The sequence below is a fragment of the Xiphophorus maculatus genome, chromosome 12, assembly GCF_002775205.1.
Source record: "Xiphophorus maculatus strain JP 163 A chromosome 12, X_maculatus-5.0-male, whole genome shotgun sequence".
NCBI classification, from domain to species: domain Eukaryota; kingdom Metazoa; phylum Chordata; class Actinopteri; order Cyprinodontiformes; family Poeciliidae; genus Xiphophorus; species Xiphophorus maculatus.
Genome location: NC_036454.1, coordinates 3,432,223 through 3,455,568, shown reverse-complemented (window position 1 = coordinate 3,455,568; position 23,346 = coordinate 3,432,223). Strand labels below are relative to the sequence as shown.

Below are 23,346 nucleotides of genomic sequence, written 5' to 3'. Positions count from 1 at the left end.
GATTCGCTTCAGTGTGAAAGCGTTGAGCTTTCTGATTGGTCCATTTGTCCAGGTGGTCAAGGTGTCTCCAGGTGATGGGATTCCTGCCTCTGAAGGGCTGCTGAAACAAAACACACACGGCTGCATCAGTATGAAGATCAGCATCTGGGATATATGAATTAATGTAAATAATAATAATAATAATAATAATAATAATAATAATATTTAAATGAGTAGATACATTAATAATACAAAATTAATTAATAATTAAAAACTAAATTTTTTGGAATAAAATTAAATTAATTAAATTGTCCAACATTTTAATTCAAAGAAAAAAGAGGAACATTAGAAAATTTTACTTGGCTTATTTTGGCTGGAATAAATTTTGAAACTGACTAAGCTGAAATCAGAATATACATTTATAACAAGATGTCGCACATTTTCTGTATTATTTGTCACTTTTCCTGCATGTAAGTGAGCACAGCTAACTCTGCTACGGCTAATGTCAACGATCTGATCGAAAATAAAATGGTGGATTTCTAATAAAACAATGGATTAACTAAACAAATGCTAAGATTTTAACAAACTACTTCAAATTTTAATCAGCTAACATGAAATTTGATTATTGGTTTTAAAAATATGACTGACATTTCTTTAAAATAATGGTCAATAGTGTCAAATGCCTTACATAGATTATTATTGGAAGTTAAAATATGCTACTTGACACGTTACTGGCTGGCGTTTACAAAGTAACCAATCCCGGAGCAGCACTTATTTTCCTCTGCGCTGATTGGCTGAACCCCGGAAAGCGGAAATAAGGAAGACCCTAGCTGCCTTCCACGGTAGCGCTACCATGGTTTCCATCTTAAGGTATATTTGGTGTTTGAACTTTTAAAATATTCAGTTTTCAACATTTAAGATTGAAGTATTTTAACTGTTTATAAATATTTGTGAGCGACTATATTTTCTAATCTACACTGATAATCAGGATCCGCTGCATTGTTTATGTTTATAAAAAGCTAAAAATATTAACCAACTCACCTGGTATGGGGCTGATTTGTTTTATATTAAAGTATGTCTTTTGCAAAATATTAATTCAAAAATAATTTTAAAAAATTAATAAATCTAAATTGAAACAAACCAATCCCCCAAAAGTAGACACTGTAATCTTATGGTTAAGATCTAAGATTTACACGTCACCTTTTCTGCTAATATTTGACCAAATAAATGTTTAGAATTTGTATATATAAAAAAAATTGAGCCCTAATTGCTTTCAACTTGACCGTCTTGGCCTTCATGGAAATGTTTGGGTACAATATTTGTCCAGCAGTCACCAACACCGTAAACCACAGAAATATCACCTCTAAAGTAGCTGGGTGTATCCAAACATATTGGAAAGTTAGGTGGAAGGAAAAAGTGTGGGAGAAAAAGGTCAACAGAAATTTAATATGGTAATCAAGATCCCAGAGTCTGAAGAGGCCCAGAGCCCGAAGGGGGCTCTTCAGGTTTCCTGAAGTTTCTACAGTCAGTGATGATTTGGGAAGCCATGACAGCTGCTGGCTCAGGTGAGCAAAAGGAACCCCAACCATGTGTTCATATACTGCACAACTTTACATTTTCTGTACAACAGAATTTGGGTTTCTACTAGCTGTAAGGTAGGGGTGTCCAAACTTCTTGCAACATGGGAAAAAAAAAAAGTTTTTGTGAACCAGAAAACAATTTTAATAAAACTAAAATTTCTTTTTAAAATGACATTTTATAATAGACTAAATAAATTTAGTCTATTCCTACAAAAAAAATGCATAATTTATGTTGCTCTATTTGAAAACAGTTGCTGTATTTAATAAAATTTTAATGTCATTAGGAGATTTGGGTGAACAAAATGTCTGCAGACGACATTTTATTAAAAACAAACCACAATTTTAGTGTTTCACATCTTTAATTGATCACGGTAAAAGTAGCAAAAAAAAAGAAAAGAAAAAGAAAATCCATTTACAATGACCAAGGCAAGTATTAACGAATTACTTCCAGAGTAGGGTTCACATATTTACAGAGAATAAAATTACAATTTTTAAGAGAAAATAAAAATAAAGTGGCGTAGAATCAGGCCATAAAACGGCTCCTTTTCCCTAAAAGAAAGAGTTTCCTCCTCCTGAAACGCAGCAGAATCTCCTGCTGATGCTCCCGTCCGACCGAAGCTTCGCCGCTCGTCTTCAGCCAAACTGCTGCAATGAAAACCATGACAACCATGATGCTGCAGCGCGCGGCCGTCACACCAGCGGGTAGCTGGCTGCCGTGGCGATGCCGCAGTGGTTCTTCCTGTCTTTGGCCATGTAGATGTAGCCTTTGTCGCCCCAGTTCGCACTCCAGCTGCAAGAAAACAAAAATCAGTAAACAGTTCAAGTTTATCCAGTCGGGTTTAGCAAATGTAAAGCTACTAACGATTAGTTATTGATTAATTGGCACAGTCTACAGATTGTTCATTTTTTTAAAGAAAGAATTAAATTCCTTCTCAAAAGCTCAGCCATTTCTGCCCGACTTCACACAACGTAGAGCTGATCAGTTGAATAATTAAACAGCAAAATGTACGACAGCATATTAACCCATTACAGATAAAAAAAAGTTAAAAATTTCTGCAAAAACACTCAAATTTTTAGATTGACCTCAAACTTTCTGCAAGACAAACTAGAACATTTCTGCGATACAAAAGTTTAACATTTGCCAGGAAAAAATAAAACAAATTTTTTATTTTTGAAAAATTCCAAGTTCTTTCTAGAAAGTTTCTGAGATTAAACTCAAGATTTGTCTTGCAAATTTTTGACTTTTGAAGCTCAGAGACTTCCAAGTCTTTTCTACAAAATTACTGAGGTCAGAATAAAAATGTCTTTTTTTCCCTTGCAATTTTTATTTTACTTATGGAGCACAGAAGGTTTTTAGCATAAATTTATTCAATCTGAAGTAAAAATAAGATTTTTTTTTCTTTTTCTAACATTTATTTTTACAGAATATGACCCAGTTGAACCTAAAACTGCCATTTGAGTTCCAGGTAGAAAATATCTGATGTTTTCTTTCAACAAAAGGCCATTTTTTGAGTCAGTTTACTCCAGTTAGAGATTAAGCTGATTACTAAATTAGTTGATCGTTTCAATAATCGATTAATCGGACCTGTTCTTGACGATCCAGTACTTCTTGCCATCCACATCTTCTCCCTGGAAGCCGTATCCCACCGCCAGAACGCCGTGGTCCAGCTCCTCGCTGCTGCACTCCTTGTCATAGTAGATCCCTAAAGCAAAATAAAAAACTAAATATTAAGAACAGTCAAGCGGCGGGATCCAGACCCGTTAGCGTAGCTTCTCATGCTAACCTGACTGGTAGAACTGGAAGGACTGCTGACTGGCGTCTATCGCTACGGAGACGGGTCCGACGGCGGCCACGGCCTTCATCAGAGCGTGCTCACTGCCGCTGGGGATGTCCACGAAGCCGGTGTCGTTGGCGGCGCTGAACTTGGGGTCGTAGTGGCACTTCTGGTCCTGAAACGCAGAGCAACATGAGGACGTGGCGCAGGAAGGGACAAAAACGTACAGCTCACAAAAAGATAGGGCTGGGCGACACGGCTTAGGAAAAAATAAAAAAAAATGTTGCAAATGCAAGGCAAATGGTCTCAAAACAATATTATCGTTTATCGCGATAACTTCTGGGACAATTCATCGTCCAGCAAAATTTGCTATTCTGACTGAGTTAAAGTATAACGTCACAAGATGCTCAGATTCTAATAATTAAAAATAAATGATATTTGGTTGTAGAGTTGACCTGAATCATGATAAATTACCCCAGTAATTATTGCTATAAATGATAATTAGTCTTTTGAGATCATTTTCATTTAATTCATTTCTTATTGAGTAATATTGTAAGTTTGTTCTCTCAAAGATCAAAAACTTAATTTTGTAACGCTTAACTCTGGAATTGGCAGAAATTTTAAATATCCAAACAAATTGACCAAAAACAGTACATATAGTCGAAACTATAAATAAAATAGATTATGAAATCTCTGCAAACAAAATATTAATAGAATAGAAATTGAGTCCAAATAAATGGATGTAAAACAAGATGGCTACCCAGATTTCTCCATAAATCATCCAAACTTAACTAAATGGAGCCAGTGTTAGTGGGTTTAGTGGTGTTAGTGGGAGCAGAGGCGTACCGTTCCCACGTAGGGGTACGACTCCTCCGAGTCCAGGCCTTTGTTGTCCTTGACGTACTGGAAGGCCTGGTCCATCAGGCCGCCGTTGCAGCCCTCGTTGCCCTCGGGTCCGGAGCAGTCCACCAGGTTCTGCTCGCTCAGCGACACCAGCTTACCCGTCTTCCTGAACTCCTGGCCCTCCAGGGCGCCGGTGGCGCTGAAGGCCCAGCAGGAGCCACACTGACCCTGAGGGAGAGGAAGAGGAGCAGGAGGAAGACGTCAGGACAAGTTATCTTAAAGAAACGATCCAGAGTCAAAACAGCTTCAGTTATAACAGCTGGAAACTAGAGATCAGGATGAACTCTGACCTCAACCTTCAGAGCCACATAAAGACGTTAGAAAGTCAAGCTTCTATCAGCTGAACAACATTTCCAGGATTAGAGAACTAATGTCGTCTCAGCAGCAGCTAGAGAAACTCATCCATGTGTTTATCTTTAGTCACATTGATTCCTGCAGCAGCGTCTTCACAGGGCAGAGAATTTACTACATATCTGGAATAAACCAGCCATTCATTTTCTAACACTCTTGTCCCTGCTGGGGTCAGGAGGAGCTGCTGCTTCTCCAGCGAACGTTTCGGACGAGAGGCGGGGTCACCTGGACAGGTCACCAGTCTGTCGCAGGGCAATGGAATAAACTAAAAAACTAAAACAGTCGAAACACTGTAGACTAAAGTCCCAAATGACATCCTGCCGTTTTTTTTTTTTTTATTTATTTTATTTTCCAGAATTGTCCCTTTTGCATCTTTTAGCACTGTGTGCTAGCTTAGACTTTCATCTCATTTTACGGCTTTAGCTCACTTAGCATTTTTGCTTTTTAAATAAAAATAATGTCAATTTTCTCAACATTTTGTTTCACTGTGACCATGTAAAAAACTCTGGTGTACATTGTTGCCTACACCTGGTTTCCATGGCGCCGGTCAGTTTGTTTCTGTATACAGTGTGGGGTTGGGAGAACAAGCTGTGCAGGATAAAGATAATTAAAAACACCACCCAAATGGCCGCCTTATCTCCGCCTGTGGGCAAAACTTCAGAGGAGAGCCTCTTTACAGGCACGGAGACAAAAATGGAGGCTGCAACGTTTACAGAAGAAAAAAACAACCAACTGCAGATCTTATTATTTCTACTAACTACAAGTTGCCTAGACTACCCTGCAAACATTTTTATTTAAATAAGACATTTTGGAGAGTTTCAAACAACTTTAGATGACTGATGAGTAGTAAAATATTTGTAAAAATCCAAACTTGTTTGTAGGAGAAAATGAGCCGATTCTTTCAGAAACGTTCGTCGTTACCTGGTCCTTTACGGGGGTGACGTAGCCCTTGTCCCTCCAGTCCAGCGAACGCGGCGCCACCATGAAGCTGGGCTCCAGGAACAGCGACCCCGCCACCTTCCTGTCCGCTTTGTGTTTGTAGCCGTTCACGATCTGCCTGAACTCCTCGTGAGTCTGGGAGGAAAGGTCAGAGTGAAACACGCAGCGTGAACCTGAAGCCTCCGATTACAAAAAGGCAAAGATTCTACAAGTAAACAAATAAAATAATTACATTATAAATTAAAACAAGCTTGATTATTTCTATTTGGACAACAAAAGCTAAATATTTTTGAAAAGCCACCATTTTGAAAAATCCTGAACTTTTGCCTGTTTTCTTTGTCCAAGATGAAGAATTTATATTTTTTGAGATCCAATTATTGTCGTTTTGATTATTAGTTTATTTTAGATATTTAAAATGTTTTCCAGTTCAGCCAGCTATAGTAATAAATTGTCCCAAGATATAATAAAATGTAAAAAAAAAATAAAAATAAAATTGCGTTTTATTTCCTTAATAGTAATAAGGTGGAAATAAAAACAAAAGCAGCCAAAACCATAAATAAAATGGATTGTGACGTCTCTAAACAAAACTGCCCTTAAAAAAAATAAAGAAATAAAAAGGATACATAGTTCATTTTATCATATGATTAATTATTTGACTGTTTTTTGTGACAGACTTGGTTCAAATGTTAAAATTATTAATCATTTCAGTTGAAAATGGTGTCAATATCATTTAATTGCAACAGTTTATATGCAGTAAAATTTGTTCTCAGGTTGTTTTGATAATTTTTTTTTTTAAGTCTGTGCTTTAGCAAAAATAATAAAAACACTTTTTAGGCTGAGCATAAGTTCAGCAGGTCATAAAACCCGTGTCTGTGCCTCACCATGTCTCCGAAGTGGTTCATGCCCAGGCGGTAGGAGTGTTTCCCCATGGACTGCTCCAGGTTGTGCAGCTCGATCTTCTTCAGGTTCTTCTCCCACACCATCCGCCTCCAGCCCTCCTCTCTCTTTGGAAAGCAAAAAAACACAAAAAGCCACATTTTTATGATTCATTCTGGAGACAAAACACAAGAAACTCCCTGAAAACACGTTACCTCGTGGTATTTTTTATTGTGCCAGCTCTTCCACAGGTTCCAGTGCTCGTCCAGCTGGAAGTCCACAGTGGGGGCCGGCAGGACGGCGCTGAGGCTCAACATCAACACAACCAGAGGCAGCATGGCGCCGGCTTCCTGCAGTAAACAACACAGCTGGATCAGGTTTCAGGGCAGCAGAGGGGAGGTGGGCAGGCCACAAACAAACAGCTACACATGCAGGCAGTTTACTCTGGTTTGTCACGAACTGCTCAGAAATTCACAGGAAACTTCCCTCTGCAAATTACTGGCATACTGGAACACTGAAGCTGGTATGCGATTCAACTAAAAGGGCTATTTTCACGTTTAGTAAAACAGTTTTTAATCAGAGCAGCTTTCAGCCCAGATATCTCGACTTTTAGATGAATCTCTGTGAAACTACACAAGAACACCTTTAACATGATTCTGTAAAACTGTAATGCAGGAAGTTAGTCACTGGAATCAGGTGTGTTGGACCAGTTTGTCACCCTCCATTAGGCAATCACCAGGTCAGTTCGGCCAGCTCTGTGTCAGCTTTAATTAAGATCTAAACACAAAATATAAAGTTTGTATCTGGTGATTTAACTGGGGCTAAAGCGAGAGGAAAAAAAAAAAAAAAAACACCTTTAACACCGAATCGGAAGCGAACTTCAGCGCCATTCCCAACTACAGGAAAATACGCCAAGTAGTAAGGCCAAAAATAATAAATATTATTTTCTCAAAAAGCCTTTTTCACAGACTCAACGTGTATGAAATAATAGTAGTAAGAAAAACACCGGTAGTGACTCATTATTTGGCGGTTTTCCAGGTTTTTACTGCTCAGGATTCCGGCTTTATCCCAATAACAAGCCGATCCCAGCTGGTTTTTTGCTCAGTCACGGGATGAGCCGCCCGGGCAGAGAGCCAGGAAACACCGAGCGGCTCCAAACCAGGAAAACGAAACAGAAAACCAAAACTGGAACCGGCGCGTAGCGGCTCAATTCAACCTGATCCCGTTGATAATGATGTGATGAATAAAACAAGCAAAGACGAGAAGCAAACAATGGCGGACGTGGAAGAAAAGCAGCTGGGACGGCGACAAAACCAGCCGAATAATGCAGAATACTCAAGGCTGTAACAATACAACGACATTTAAAGATTTTTTCCAATCTAAAGAACAAATTTCCCGACAAACATTTTAAAATAGACAGTTTACAAATGCAAACTGGTGCTCTGTTTACAAGAAACATAAAACCATCACATATATGCCGTTTAACTATAAAACCCAGATTTTAACCGAAATGTTAAATTACAAATCTTCAACATTCAAGAAACATCAAATGTTTGTACTTACTGTAAAATCTTTTCTGATGAAAAGCCAGAAAACAATCGCTCTGTTAGCTGAGGGACGCTTTATAAAGGCCAAACCGGGAGCGCGAGCTCATCCCACCGAGCTCTCCGATTGGCCCAAAACTTGTTTGTACTCAACGCTGATTGGTTAGTTTCTTGTCGTTCCAATCTAAGCCCCGCCTCCTGGTCTGATGCCATCATGGAAGCACGTGATTCCCTCCAGTTGGAACAAAAGCTGAAATGAAGCCAAACTTGTTGCTGTTTTTAGGTGATTATTTTATCTAAAATTATATAAAGAGCCCATTCTAACCAGCTAATCATCAATTAGATTGATCCTCATTCAAAACATCACAATAATTTGATTCTTTAAACTATTAGATCTAAACTGCTTACGGCGAGAAAACTGAATAAGAAGTCATTTTAAAAAGACGCTAATAGAGAAAAATTGAGATAAAGATGAAACATGAAACCAGCGTCAAAAGCTTTTCTACTTTGTTTCATTTTTATCACTAGTAAAATGTCGGGCTTGGTTTTTAAGGTAAAACAACAATAAAAGTGATGATAAAAAGTATTTACAACTTATTTTAACTTTTTTTCTGCTGTTAAACACAAACAGTGCTCATACCCATTTCGAAATAGGCTTTTAGGGACACAATTGACATAGAAAACTGAGGTAGACATTTATATCCAGCTGTTATTAATGGCTAAATAAAATCAAGTGCAACAGAGCGCCTTTAAAAGCTGCTTAAAAAGTAAAATAAAGTCCATCTGTGTGTAATTTCTTAGAATATAAAAACAATACAGCTGTAAACCTCCCTGTGAGGCCTGAGGTAACTCTGGAGGAGCTGCAGAGATTCACAGCTGAGGTAGAAAACAACATCTTTGGTCAGATGAGACCAAAGAATGGTCTCATCTGACCAAAAATGTCAGATTTTTGACATTTTTGTCAAAGTCTAACCCTGCACATCATTCTGAACTCTGAAACATGGTGGTGGTCGCATTATACTGTGGGAATGCGAGTTAAATAAAGGGGTATGAATACGTATGATACCATATTAAGAGTCTCCAGATTAGTATTTTGCATCGAGATCTCAGAAACAGATTAATTAACTCCATTTATTAAGGTTGCCATTAGAAAACGTTGAAAATGAAGTTTCTGTGAAAGGTTGCACAAGATGCTGAAAAATCAACTTTTTGAGTTGATTTAGAAGAATCTATACATGTCTGCCTGTTCAAGCCTTGTTTAGAGCGCCAGGTTTCAGAGTTTAAGATACGTTATCGTATCGTTTACTATTCCACAGGAGATAATGAAGAGTAAATTCCACGAGCAAGCAGTCACACAGTCCATCACAGCATTGATAAATCTATCAAATTGTCACAATTGTTCATTTTCTCCCTCGTGTGTTTGACCTGAACAAATAGAAAACAACTTTTTAGGTCGTGTAAAACATTCCTCAGCCACAGATCTTCTGAAAACTGCTGGCCAATCAGATCCAGAGTTAATCAATGCTGATGCTCATGTGACTGATAGGGTTGAGAAACAGACGCTCAGGACTGAACGTGTTTTCACGTTTGGTTCATTTCTCCTGACACGCAGACACGTGTTGAGCAAGAACGCTTCCTCACGCTCAGCACATCTGCACTTCTGGAGTCTGATTGAAACAAATGGTCAGTTTGATCAGGATAAAGTTATTATCACGGCGAATTAGAGACTTTACTGATGGGAAAGACAGTAAATTTCTGCCAAAAAAAGAGACATTTTGATATTAATCTTAGAAATTTTATAGAAAAAACATGTACAATTTCTGAGTTTGAAAATGTGGAAATTTGCAAGAAAATATTCATAAATTCTGGAGTTAATCTCAGAGATTAGAAAGTTGGACCTTTCTAACTTTAAAAAGCCAAAACGTTTCTGAAAAATCTCAGAACTTTGAGAATAATCTAAAAAAAAATTCAGGAAAAAACGTGGACATTTCGACTAACAACAATTTAAGAGCAAACTTTTTTTAAAACGACACAAACTTTTAAAACAGGAATTGTTTCAGGTCCGGTTCTCCAGTTCAATGACTCAAACGGCTTGATGACCTCGTTGTATCGCGCCTGCGTTGCCAGGCAACCAGGAGCAAACAGTCGGTTTATCGCTGCGACCCGAACAACTGCAAAGGTCAAAACTCAGCTGGTCAGCCCTGACCGGGTGGAAAATAACTTGATTCAATCTGAGTTCATGAAGAAGCTGCAGCCATGACAGAGGCATTAAAGTTATTTAAAATACTAAAAAAATTAAATATTAAAACATTAACAGAGTTTTTAAAAGCGCTGATTTTTCTATTTGATTTGAGCTGAAAGTCCCACATGGTCCAAACAAGATCACTTCTGTTTTATTCTAATTACATCTGGGGAAGTTAGACGACATCCAGGTTTTACTCACAAACAGATCAGTTCAAACAGCTTTCCAATAGATGAAAAACCTCAACATTTCTGGGATTTTCTTACCAAATTTTCAACTGTTCAGATTCAGAAATTATTTTTTTCCAGAAAATTTCTGAATCTGCAGAATCTGTAGTTGAAAAAAAAAACTTCTTGATGAAGTCCAAAGATTTCATCATGAAGTGCCAAAAAAGAAAAAGTCAAAAAATCTGATATTTTCTAGCAAAAAATTGGAAAATTTCTCAGCTTGAAATGTGAAGAGATTATTTTAAAAAACTCAGAAATTTTGAGATTAATCTCAGAAACTTCTAGAAAAACATGAACGTTTCTGAAAACCTTTGACTGAGAAACTTGCCTTTTAAAGCTCAGAAATCTCCAGGTTTTTTCTAGAAAATTTTGAAATTAATCTCAAAATTTCTGAGTTTTTTTTAGCGAATTTTTCACGTTTCAAACTCAGACATGTTCTAAAAAAAAAGATACATTTCTAAAGCTATAGACTTTCAACCAAACAGTGAAAATTTGTGCTTCAGGATGTTTAACAGAAAGTATGTAGGAGAACATAAATAGGGAACATTGTTGGTCTTAGAATAGAACCCTGAGGAACTCCAAAAGAAGTCGGTACTGAAGAACAGGCACATTGGACCGACCGTTTAACACCAACACACTGAACATTTAATATTTTGTGGAATGCAGCTGATCTGAAGCAAGAATGAGGTAGAAACTGTAAAAAGGTTCATTAAGAACAGTAAGAAACGTGTGTAATGAAATAATCAGCAGGTGTCTGGGTGAGTTGTGCAGATTTCCTCTTTCAGCCTGCTGAGGTTTCGTGTCCCAGCACAGATCTGAAACCACTGACCTTCTTATTTCTATAAAAACACAAACAATAATTTAATCACCAACGACACAGAAACGGATTAAGGCTTGAGGATTTATTGGGGACGTGTTAGTTTTGTCACACGCGTGCAGGATGTGTGATCGAACCTCCTGTGACAGGATGCGCTGCTGAAATATTCGCTTTTCCTGGCATTTCTCTGCTGACTGCAGCAGATGACTGGACGGCGTTCCTCAAGAACTGATGACTCAGCATTTTCTCAGCTTACCAGCCGCATCTTCACCCGAGTCTGGAAACCAGAGAACTTTATTTTCACATTTACAGCTCAGTTTGAAAGTTTAAATCTTCATTATATTCTTTTTCCAGCTGTAAAGGGACAGTGTTATAGAAAATCTGCTTTCCTTTGACCTTTGCATCATGTTATGATGTCATTTCCTCATCAAAAACAGTGTCGCTTTGATTCTTTCATGCATGTTTGAGAAATCCTTTAATCTCCATGGCAACCATTCAGCTGTGCAAAGCACCCAGCTGGACCTAGCCCCGCCTTCGAGGCTGCAGCTCCTCCTCAGCTCCTCCAGACTAGCCAGCAGAAATTAGCAAACACCTGGTGGAACTGCTGGTGTTGCGATGACTACCTGAGATTCAGAAAGAGCAGGAGCTTCTTAAAGAGACAAAGACCCAATTTCAAGGTGCTAATTACCAAGTCAAATTTCTTTTTGGCCATATTTTATATATATATCGTTGTTATAAAAACTGAAGGCCACATAGTTGCTTGATTGTTCTATAAAATGTCTCTATGTGGTTGGAAAATACATGAATTTTGCATCCTGGGTGCACAAAGGAACGTTATCACAGATCCTTCCTTCCAAAGGTTTTAAAAAGTGTTGATATCCCTGATCATATTTGTACATTTCTGTTATTTGCACAGTTTTATTGTTACTTAAACCGTCTGGTTTAATACAGAAACATATTTTTTTAAATTTTCCTACATTCGTTTGGTTTAGTTTGCTATTTTTAATAACTGCACAGTATTTTATGTTTCTTAATGCTGTTCTTCATATCTATTTTAAAATTTTATTTCTGTGTAAATCTGCTTGCTTTGATAATTTGTCACTTTGCACCAGAATTTCCCCATTTTGGGACAATAAAGAATTTTTCTATTCTAACCTATTATAGCAAAAGCTAAATAAAAATCAGTTTTAAGTTGAATGTTTGAAGAAAAGACAATAAATATATATTTAACTCTAACCTGGGACACTCAGATTAAAGATAAAAACATTCAGATTAAGTCATAAAAGACTGGAAAACGTGACTTTATGTGAGTCAGACGTTTATTTCTACCAGAATCAGGCAGGAAATGACATAATGATGATTATTGTGCCGTGTTTCCGTCCTGTCTGCACATTTACAGCCGATTTCACCTGAAAGCTGTGAACAGCTCATCAAACTAAACGTTTAGTTTAATAATTCATTACTGTAAATGTTTTCTTAAAACCAGAATTGCTTAAGATTTCATATTTAGCAACAGATATGCAAACAAAAGTATATTTTTATAGAAGTTACATACTGCAGCTTTGAGGAAACAAAACACTTTAGGATCTGGATGCTGAAATGCAACCCAGGTTGATTCCTCCCTGCAGACGTTTTGCTGACGTTTCTTAGGAAGAGAAAGAAAATCAGCTGCGACAGAAATGTTTCCTCACGGGATGGATGGTTTAGCAGGGAACCAGGAAGAGAAAGCTGTGTGTTTGTTGTTCCTCTAAAGGTGTTTTTACTCACAATAAACTTCCCTTCAGGCTGAGAATGAGACCCGGCCCGTTTGTCTATACAATAAGATCGTTCCCTGTCGGCTCGTGATTCAGCTTTGGAGCAAACAGTCACATGATTTCATGGGAACCTAAAAAACAAAAGCATTAACTTCTCACTACTCCTCAAATATTGAGATAAAAAATGTGGAAATTTCTGGGTTTCAAGAGTCAAAGCTTCTAAAAATCAGCAATTTTTAGATTATTCTAAGAAATATTCAAGAAAAAATAAGAAATTTCTTTGCTGGAAAAGTTGAAACTTTACTAGATTTTTATTTTTTTAAAGCTAAAACAAATATTTGAGAAAAAACTGAAAATTTCTGAGTTTGAAAAGTTAAAAATGTTTGACTTTTGGAAATTGTCTGAGTTTCATAAGTCGAAAGTTTTAAACTTTTCAAACTCAGAAATGTGCCTCTTTTTTTCAGAAATTGCTGCAATTAATTAAAAAATTCCTGATTTTTTCTAACAAATTTTCAACTTTGCAAACCCAGAAATTTCCTTGCTTTTTCTAGAAACAAATGTGAGATTAATCCCTTCATCTTCTCAAATTTTTCTAGCAAAATTTCAACTTTTGGAGCCTGGAAATTTTATTTTGTTTTGTCAAAAATGCACTTATTTTTCTCCCTTTCCATACAGCGGTCAGAATACGCTGCCATACGGAACCAAGTCTAAAGAACAGCAGAAACCTTTTCAGATCAGATAAATCCTGCTGATGCTCTGCCACAAACAGCTGCAGAGCGTTGCTGATCTGAAAGCAGCGTGGGGCGAGTCCAGACAGAACCGGGCCGGTGGCTCTCATGTGACTGCGTGGGTTGGGTCGTCTGCAGATGAAGCTGCACAAAGAGCCCAGAGGAGTGGAAATAATGATAATAATAATAACCTGGGGAGGAGCGGCTGCTGTGGAGATTCAGAGTCACCAAAACCCGGAGTGAATATTTCACTGGACCAACAACCTGCTGCTGGGAGTTTCGCTTTCAAAACTAAAAAACTGGACTTTTTCTTTTAACTTGTTAATGATTCTTGTTCCTGCAGCATCACTGTGAAATTTCTGAGTTTCAAAACTTGAAAATTAGCTTGGAAAAACTCAAATTACTTTAATTTAAGACATTTTTCAGAAAAAAAACATGGACATTTATGGCTTTCAAAAGTAAAAAACCTGCAGAAAACCCCTCATTTTTCTTTTAGATTAGTCTAAGAAATATTTGAGAAAAAACTTGGAAAGTTTCAAAAGCCAAAAAGTTTTTTATTTTTTTTATTTTCTTAGTTTAATCTCAATTTCTGATTTTTTCTTTTTATACTAAAATTTTACATTTACAGTGATGCAGCAGGAACCATTAATTAATTAAACACTTCTTACAATAAAGTTTGCATTTTAATGATTTAAGGACATATTTAATAAATTGTCCTAAACTATTTAAACATTTTATTAAACATTGATAAACGTTCTAGTTCCAGTGGCAGATTATTTCAGCTACAACATGGGAAATGTCCTGTTATAAGTGAAATAATCAGTGGAACTAGAACCTTTTCATCAATATTAATAAACTATTTCATCAAAGCAAGAGCCTATATTTTGCTGAAAAGTTAATTGTACGTTAGTTTTGTCGTATTTCAAGTGTTCTAAGATATTTGCACTAGAAATTAGACCGAAACTACTTGGTAACATTTTGTGTTTTGGAAGTGGAGATTTATCTAAAAGTGTGAAAAACAGAGTTGGATGTGATCATCCAGGTAAGGGAGGCCATCTTGGGTTTGACCGAGTCTCCATAGCAACCAATGAGGTGAGTTTGGCTAGAAAAAAAAAGACAGAAAAGTTGGAAAAGCATCATTATCCTAATTGCACAGTGGTGATCTGTGATGCTGTGGGCCTGTTTGAAGGCCGTCGCTAGGACAATAAGAATAATTCGAAACGACCCAAAAGGTAATAAAGAATTTATTATAAAATGTATTACACTGTAAAGTTTCAGAAGTAATAAGAACATGGCATTCTCAGACATGCTAAAAGAACAAAACATAAATAGCAACAAAAAGACTTGTGCAACGTAGCGATTAGACCTAAATCTCCCCGTCAAACAGAATCCGTCAATCGTTCCAGTCGAGTCTCAGTTCTCACAACAGAAACAAACATTTTCCTCTTTCCTTCCCCCAAAGCTTCACCTCCCCACCTGCGATCTGCTCAAGGCAACGACACGACGACACAGCACTGCGTTTCAGGCACACAGCATTGGCAACAACACAGAACCGGTCTGGGACGCTTCGCCGAGCCGAGCTTTCTGCAAGCGCTGAAGTCTTTCTTTTATTTAAGTGAATCCTTTCTCTACATTCATGTTGCCTCTCTGCGTCTGGGGGAGAAATCAGAGCGGTTTGCTGAGTCGATTGGCAAGTTGGAGCTGAGAGAAAAGAGGCTTTAAGAGGCTTATTTTAACTCTGAACACTGGAGGAAGTGAAACACAGGAAACACTGCAGCTCTTCTTATCAGAATGTTTCCAGACACAAAAACCTCTTGGGAATAAAATACTCAACCTGAAAAATGTCATAATTCCTGTTTTCTTCTGTAAAAACTTTACAAACACCTACGCACAAAAAAACACAAAACATTTCACCAACTTTACCCCATTTCTCCAGCCTCTCCACACTGCAAAATCTAAACAATTCAAAGTGTTTCTGGTCTAGTTTCTACTGCAAACTCCTCAGCAGACTTGAAATGTGGCGAAACTAACTTAAAAGTAACTTTTCTCAGCTTGTTTTAAGCAAGTAATTCCACAGATTTATGTGAGAAATTCTCCAGACATTTCTGGGCTTCAAAAGTTAAAAAAAAATTGCTAGAAAAAACTCAGAAATTTTTAATCTCAGAATTATTAAGAAAAAAAAGAAAAACTTGGAAAGTCCCAGAAACTTCATGGTTTTTCTACAAGATTTCTCAGTTTTGACTTTTCAAATTCATACATTTCACAGAGAAGCTGCAAGAACAAGAACTAATAATTAAATACAAATGTAATCATTTATTTGCATCAATTATTTAACTTTTCAGTGCTCGTTTACAGTAAATAATTTCTTAATTTTGATGAAAAAGTATTAGATCCTCTGTCAGATAATTTCACTTCTAACAAGACATGTTTCCCTGTTATAAAGTAAAATAATCCACCAGAGGAAAAAGAGATTTTAACTTATAACATGAGAAAATGTCTTAGATATTAGTGAAATAATTTGCCGGTGGGCCTAGTACTTCTTTAATAATCAAAATTAATACATTATTAACTCTAAACAAGCTCCTATATTTCACTGAAATGTTTTATTTTTGTCTTATTTCAAGTGTACAAAGATACTGGTACTAGAAACTAGCCAGAAAAACTTGGTAACATTTTGTGTTTTTGCAGTGCAGCTTCGTGCTGTAAAAAGACAAAGTGAAAGAAGATGTGAGGCGACGCGTGGCCGGCCAACAACCCGCAGTGAAACCGACAGAAGCTCAAATTTAGCTTGGTAGAAGGCGGCGTCGACGCCACGGTGCAAAAGGGAAAACAGCCGACACCGTGGACGGCAAGCTGCAGCGTCAGGACGGTCAACAGTTATTTTACAGCAAAAACATAACAAAAATCCACCTTATTAGGCTATTTTCTCTTTATTTTGTGGCACTATCTATTTAAAGTCAGTAGGATGTCGATTGTGAATCTCAGCCATGATGATTTTTAATCTTTAGAAACTCAAAAATTTGTCATTTTATTGGTAAAAATGGCTAAAATTCCTTCTGCTGAAATGGAAAAACATTTAACAGGTCCCAGAATTTCCTTACAAACTGTCTTTATGATTAACAATTGTAGCCCCAATCTGCTCTCTGTTCCTGCTGTAAACATTAAAGGTCCGATGTGTGGATTCTACCGCCATCTAGAGGCTGAAGTCGAAGCTGCAACCGAAACTAAAATAACAGCAAAAACATGGAAAAAACACCAGGATCTTTGGTTTCTTCTTTCTGGGGATGATTTAGTGAAGAAATCAGGAAAATAATCTGCTGTTGGTTCAGATTTAAAATGTCTACAACAGAAGATAATTATATATTTTTTTACAAAATCTTTTTCCTCACAGAAGAGAGCAAACCTCTGATTACTGTACTGAATCCAAACGGGTAACAATGAAAAGCTGAATAAAAACACAGCCAGACTGTAACAGAACGACCAAATATTTAGCATTAAAGCAGCTTCAAAACAATCCGATCAAACAGTAACAGAAGAGAACGTCTCCGAAGCACAACATTAAGAAAAATACATTTTTCAACATAATTGCGGAAAATGATTAGAAACCGTGCAAAAAAACATAACGTAGAGCGATTAGACCATTATCTGAACTGTAACATTGATGGTGGCTCAGGTTAACACAACCAAAATGAAAAAACATTTTGTTCAGGGGAAAGTTTAATCAAACCCAAAAGACGGAAATTATGGGACCTGTAAAACAGAATCACCCAAAATTATTAAAAATATGGGATGTCCCGATCAGAGACGAAACTTTTCGTTGGTTAACTGATGTGCGACCTAATTTAATGTACCTTGCTTGAAAACCGCATCACAGTTTGCATTTAGAATAAAATTTATAGATGAAGAGAGAGACAGTAGTGGCTGGTGCAACCAGAGAGCAGAAAGCAGCTGAAACAGTCGTCATTACATTTTATGACGTTCAACCAGAACTCAGATAAACTGGGTAAAAATTAATGAGTCACAGCAGAATCACAGCAGAAAGTCAATATTTTAGCCTTTAGCTTAGCGCTTTTGCTAACTGAGCCATTTTCAGCAGCAGAAATAAACAAGTTAAAGCTGCGCATTTCTGTTAGCATCTGTCTTTACAGAAACTCCTTTCAAAGCTCTGGAGGTGGTTAGGTAATTTAATACTAAGAAAAAGAAACATTACGATGGCCAGCAGGTGCAAACATGCAGCAAAAACACGAATGATGCGAACTCCAAAACACAAACGCAACAGAAGAACCGCTGCAAACAAAAACTGTTGTAAGTAGCAAAAACTGCAAATATGAAACACAGCAAAGTTTCTCCACAAAACAGAAGTCCTCCAGACCAGTAGGGGGAGTCTGGAGTAGGTAGTATTACCTACATAAACACCCAATTGTGCTCAGTAATATTGTAAAAAAACATCTAAAAGTCTAACACACCTTTTCTTCCTTCTTCCTTGTGAAAAACCCCATAAATATCAACATCCCATCTTTACCTGGTGCCATAGGATTTTAGTCGACACTGTAAACTCAAAGTCCTTCAGACTTTGAGTTTACAGTGTTTCCTGCTTGCAGTTGTTCCCATCTTTTTATTTATATTTGTATTTATATTATATTTATTTATATTGTATTTGTTTCCTTTTTCTGTGATTGCAGCATTTTTCTGTTGCTTTTTTTGTTTATTTGTCTGTTTCTCGGAGTTTCATCATTCGTGTGTTTGCATCTCTCAGCCACCATGAAATACTGATGCAAAATGTCTGATTTTACTGAATGTGCATGATATTGATTTCCATGAAGCATCCGACTGGAAATCAGGGTTTATTTATGGAATCTTATCAGGATTGGAGCCAAAACCTGGACCGGGACATCCCTGCTAAAACTATTCTAAATCTGACTTAAAAACAGGTTTTTGTTTGATTTTTTTTCCAAATAAGATTCTTCATAATTTGGGTTTTCTGCCTTAAATCTAAACAGGTGAGGTTTAAACTTTTGATTTCGCTGTTTTAGTGTCAACAAGGCACGATTCTTCAGTTGTTTGGAAAGAACAGCTGTCGCAACAACAAGACGGTTTGTGCTTTTAGGGAGGTAGAAGGCCCCGAAGGCACTCTGAGAAACACTCTTAATTTATTAATTATACACAAAGATTAACAAAAGGAAAAAAAAGAACGACTGAGATAATATTAAATGCAAAAGAGATGGCGGCCTCCTACATAAACGCAGAGTTCTCGGGCGGGAGCTGAAAAACAGACGAGTTCTTCACCTGGAGACGGGTTTGCTTTTCCTATTTCAACTTGCAGCAGAGCAGGAGGATTATTATTATTGTTAATATTATTATTATTATTATTATTATTAAGCAGCACAATGAGATTAAAACCACAGGATTCCTCTTTGGAGCTTCAACGACATTCATACACTGCAAAAAACCAAAATCTCACCAAGTATTTTTGGTCTAGTTTCTGGTGTAAATATCTTAGCAGATTTGAAAAAAGACAAAACTAACAAGTTGCTTTTCAGCAAGAAGTGTGAGCAAGAAGTGTGTTTTAGGTCAATAATCACTTCATACTGATAGAAAAGTGATGCCTACAAGTTAAATAATCTGCCAGAATAATAAGATATTTTAACTTATATCAGAATAAAATGTCTAGTTCCACTGGTGATTATTTCACTTAAAGCATCTCGTTAAAAGTGAAATAGTTTGCTAGTAGAACTAGAACTTTTAAACTTAACATTAAAGATTTGTTGACTTAAAACAAGCTCTTACATCTTAGTTGTTAACAAGATATTTTAACTTACGTGAGAAAAATGTTTTCTAAGAAAAAAAAACTAACTTCAAAGTAACTTTTCAAATAAATAAGAGCTTATTTTAAGTCAATAATTCCTCAATATTGATGAAAACGTTCTAGTTTCACTGGCAGATAAATTTACTTATAACAAGATCATTTCCCCATGTAATAACTGAAGTAATTTGCCAGTAGATCTAGTGTGATTTTTAATAATATTTAAAAATAAATAAAACAAACTTGGTAAGATTTTGTGTTTTTGCAGTGAAAATGAATCATGCTGCTGATTTTATGGATTTACAGTTTGAGTTACAAAATCATACAATTTAACAGACACTGATTTAATGCATTGTTGACATAAAACTCTATTTTCTCTGTTTTCAACCAAAAAACAAACAAAAAAAAAAAATTGGGGAAATGTGTTGTTATATGTGACATAATCTGCAAGTGGAACTGGAACAATTTCGTCAATATTAAAGAATTATTTAGTGAAACGAGCTGCAATATCTTGATGAAAAGTTTCTGTTAACTTAGTTTTGTCTTACTTTTAGTTTACAAAGATATTTGCAGTAGAAATTAGAAATATTTGGTCAGATTTTGTGTTTCTTCAGGTTTTGTGTTTTTGCAGTGTAGAGGAGGGGAGGGGCTGGCTGTACAGGATGTTGGGAAACGGCGAGCAGCTCTTCATGATTGCACATCGTTGCTGAAGCTGCGCGGCTCGTCAGCGCGATATGACGGAGCTGATTGAGTTGTAAGACGTGCCGCCGTTGCAGGTGGGCGGGTATCCGTTGGGCGCGCCGCTCAGCGCCTCCATGTTGACCCTGAACACCGGCGACGCCTTGAGCAGGAAGTCGGCCGCGTCCCGGCGCCCCAGCTCCCGCAGTTTGATCATCAGGACGCCGACCTTGCTGCCGGCTCTGCCGCTCCACTCCCGCAGCAGCGCCGCCGTGGGGCTGGGCGGCGGCGGCTGCGCGTCGGCGTCCGGTGTGGCGCCGCCGCCGCTGTGCTTGGCCACTAGGTCGGTGAGGCCGAGGTTCATGGCCAGCAGGCACCAGTCCTTGCCCAGCGCGTCGGGCGGGTCCAGCATGCGGCACAGCTTCCTGCGGGCCAGCAGCGGCACGTCGGCGATGTGGATGTCGGTCCCCAGGACGCCATGCTGGTAGACCTCGGCGCAGCCGAACGCCAGGATGCTGCTGAAGCTCTCGCGGTAGCCGCCCATGGTGTTGGTGAGCGAGGTTTCGCGCTGGATCTGGGCGCGGCAGAAGTCTTTGGGCTGGTACACCATGATGGGGGCGTGGTGCTCCCGCAGCTGCTGTGGGCTCAGGTAGTACCGGGCGGTGAGCAGGCCCGGCAGCGTGGAGGCCAGCAGGTTCTCCGTGATGCTGCACACCGTGTCCAGCAGGGCGTAGCACTTGGCCCGCTGAGACTCGTGGCCGCGCACCTGGATCTCCACGCCCTGGCCGTGGTTCACCAGCAGGATCATGGCCTCCACCCCCGCCTGGCTCACCTTGGCGCCGTTGGTCCACAGGTGAATGTCTCCGTCCGAGTCGTCGGCGCCGTCCTCCTCGGGTTTCTGCTGGTGGCTCCAGCGGCACAGGTTGACCTGCAGCTTGTGGAACAAGCCGCAGGGGAACGGCGTGAGGTGCTCGGCGGGGACGAGCCGCACGCCGCCGTAGATCAGCGCGTCCTCGTCCTCATCCTCCGTCCAGGAGCGGTGCAGGCCGTTGGTCTTGATGAGCGCCGGGACGTCCACCATGGATGGGTTGGTGATGTCGCGGGCGCAGACGTCCATGGCGTCCAGGATCTGCAGCAACTCCTCCACGTCGCTCTCCGGCGCCAGCGCCTGCACCTCCTCCAGCCTGTAGCGCCCCCTGTAGTGGTGGATGGCCTTGGGCGTTTCCACGGACAGCAGCTTACCGAGGACGCTGGTGCAGAGCCAGCGAGGCTCGAGCACGACGACGTCCTGCACCGTCTCGCTCTGCATGATGTTGATCTGCAGGAAAAACACACAAACAGAGGAACTTCACTCACCGTTTTAGAAATTTTTAACTTCATCTGGAGAAAAAAAGAGAAATCTGAAAAAAAAGCTAAATTTCTAAGAAAAAAGTCAAAATTCTGACAGTCAGAAATCTTTTCTCCTGATCCTCTTCCGTAGCAGAGGCCTGATGAACCCGTCATGTTTTGAGTTGTTCTGGTAAACAGGCTGACTAAACATTCCTGACTCAGCAGTGCACCTTGGTGACCAGTGGTGGTACTGGCTGAACTGGTAACCAGAAGCGCTGATGAGGTTCGTTCTGGTGAGCGACGCCTCACCTCCCCCATGCTGTGCAGCTGCATGGCCAGAGTCCGGAGGTGGTCCTGGCTGACCAGCGGGTTGATCTGCTCCTGGACGTCGCTGACAAACTGTTGCCATGACGTCAGCTGGTTCGGCCCGCTCAGCTTCCTCCAGGACGGCAGCGCGGCCAGCAGGCGCTCCGACAGCTGCGTCATCGGACCACACCTCTGCAACGATGGAGAACAGGAAGGTAAGAGCTTTTCTGTTTCATCATGCTTGATATCAACATAAATAAACCAATTGATTATAAAACTAATACACTTTAAAACTTTAACCCGAAATGAGTTTGTAGCACCGATGTTTACTACAGAATGCTTTTATTTTGAAGGCTGCTTTTGCTTTCTTAACCACGTTGGTGAGCTGTCGTGTCAAACAACTTTCATGAAATTCAAGGGACTTGCATTAACCTCACTAATACTCTAACAAAGCTACACTTTAAAATTGTACATATATTGTGTGAACTTAATTACTGCTAGATGTACAGATGCTCTGCAACTTCAGATAAAAAAAACAACTAAATGTGTTTAGTTGTGATACATCCAGAAATACTGCAGTGGCCTTCAATCTCACTGTTTCTGTTTGCTCATTACATCTCAAGGATATTATATGCTTTTAAAGAAATGCTGAAAATTTTAATTTTGAACGTATTCTTTAATTTATTATCTATGCAAAATCTTTTATTTACATACACAAGTTTGCAAACTTGATACTTAATACTAATTTCCTGTAAGAACTAAAATCTCTGACTGAATCCCTCAAATTCATTAATAATCTTTCTTATTACACTAAATATTTTTACAGAAACCTCTGAATTTTAGCTTTTATGGGTTTTTTTTAGATCTTTTTCATATATTTGTCTTGTATTTATTGTAATTCCTTTTCTTAACATATGTATCTGTACTTGCTTAATTTATCTACACAGATTTTGATGCTGGTCTTTAATGAAAAACCTGTTTTGTACATTTTTGTTCAATAAAAATAATAAAGTATCCTAAAAACGTATGATGCTGTTTCATAAATGCTGCAGATTTTCTAGATTGCTTTTGGAAATATGAAACCGTGCCGCAGCTTTGTGCTCCAAATGCTGAAGGCTCTGATGTTTGCAGACAGCTTGAGGACGTTTGGACTCACAGAGATGATGCTGGCGCGCAGCTCCTGCAGGTGACTCCTCAGCAGCTTCAGGTCTTTGGAGTTTGATGCTCCGGCGTCCATCACAAACAGTTTGTCGCTGATCTGCAGATCGTTCCCAAACCTGGAAACCAGAAAAACTTTTACCATTTCAGACCAATCCGAACGGGATTTTCTTCAGTTCCTCCTATTTCTTCCCATGTCTGCAGTTAAAGCAAGGTTTTCCCAAGTGAATCATCAGTCTGGTGGGCCACCAGGCTTTACTTCTCCCCCGCCAGGCTGATTGTCTTTTGTTTATTTATTTTAATTTGTTTTTTTTATGAATCAGTAATGGAAGACTTTAGTTTACTATTTCAGAGCAA

General features: G+C 38.6%; 2 protein-coding genes across 2 annotated transcripts in view; both read right to left on the bottom strand.

The window, feature by feature from the left end:
• Positions 1-1,899: 1,899 nt before the first annotated feature.
• Positions 1,900-8,067, bottom strand: ctsl (cathepsin L). Its single transcript, XM_005811460.2, has 8 exons — positions 7,967-8,067; positions 6,619-6,753; positions 6,409-6,531; positions 5,510-5,662; positions 4,181-4,405; positions 3,344-3,509; positions 3,145-3,262; positions 1,900-2,349 (listed from the first exon to the last, which is right to left on the bottom strand). Exons 2-8 carry the CDS (start codon positions 6,739-6,741, stop codon positions 2,250-2,252), a joined length of 1,008 nt encoding a protein of 335 aa, XP_005811517.1. The 5' UTR covers positions 6,742-6,753; positions 7,967-8,067; the 3' UTR covers positions 1,900-2,249.
• A 12,016-nt stretch (positions 8,068-20,083) lies between these two features.
• The window catches only part of dapk1 (death associated protein kinase 1), a 65,816-nt gene continuing 62,553 nt past the window's right edge, over positions 20,084-23,346 (bottom strand). The window contains exons 24-26 of the mRNA XM_023344186.1: positions 22,988-23,108; positions 21,835-22,023; positions 20,084-21,514 (exon numbers count right to left, since the gene is read on the bottom strand). Of these exons, the coding sequence (XP_023199954.1) occupies positions 20,243-21,514; positions 21,835-22,023; positions 22,988-23,108 (1,582 nt within the window). The 3' untranslated portion in view covers positions 20,084-20,242. The remainder of the gene's footprint in view (positions 21,515-21,834; positions 22,024-22,987; positions 23,109-23,346) is intronic.

What these genes read in the sequence shown, in the direction of transcription:
- ctsl (XM_005811460.2), bottom strand. Translation starts at nt 6,741, where the DNA reads ATGCTGCCTCTGGTTGTGTTGATGTTGAGCCTCAGCGCCGTCCTGCCG. An exon ending in CTTCCAGTTCTACCAGTCAG is followed by an intron (nt 3,263 to 3,343) that starts GTTAGCATGAGA and finishes ATTTTGCTTTAG; the next exon opens with GGATCTACTATGACAAGGAG. An exon ending in TACTGGATCGTCAAGAACAG is followed by an intron (nt 2,350 to 3,144) that starts GTCCGATTAATC and finishes GTTTTCTTGCAG; the next exon opens with CTGGAGTGCGAACTGGGGCG.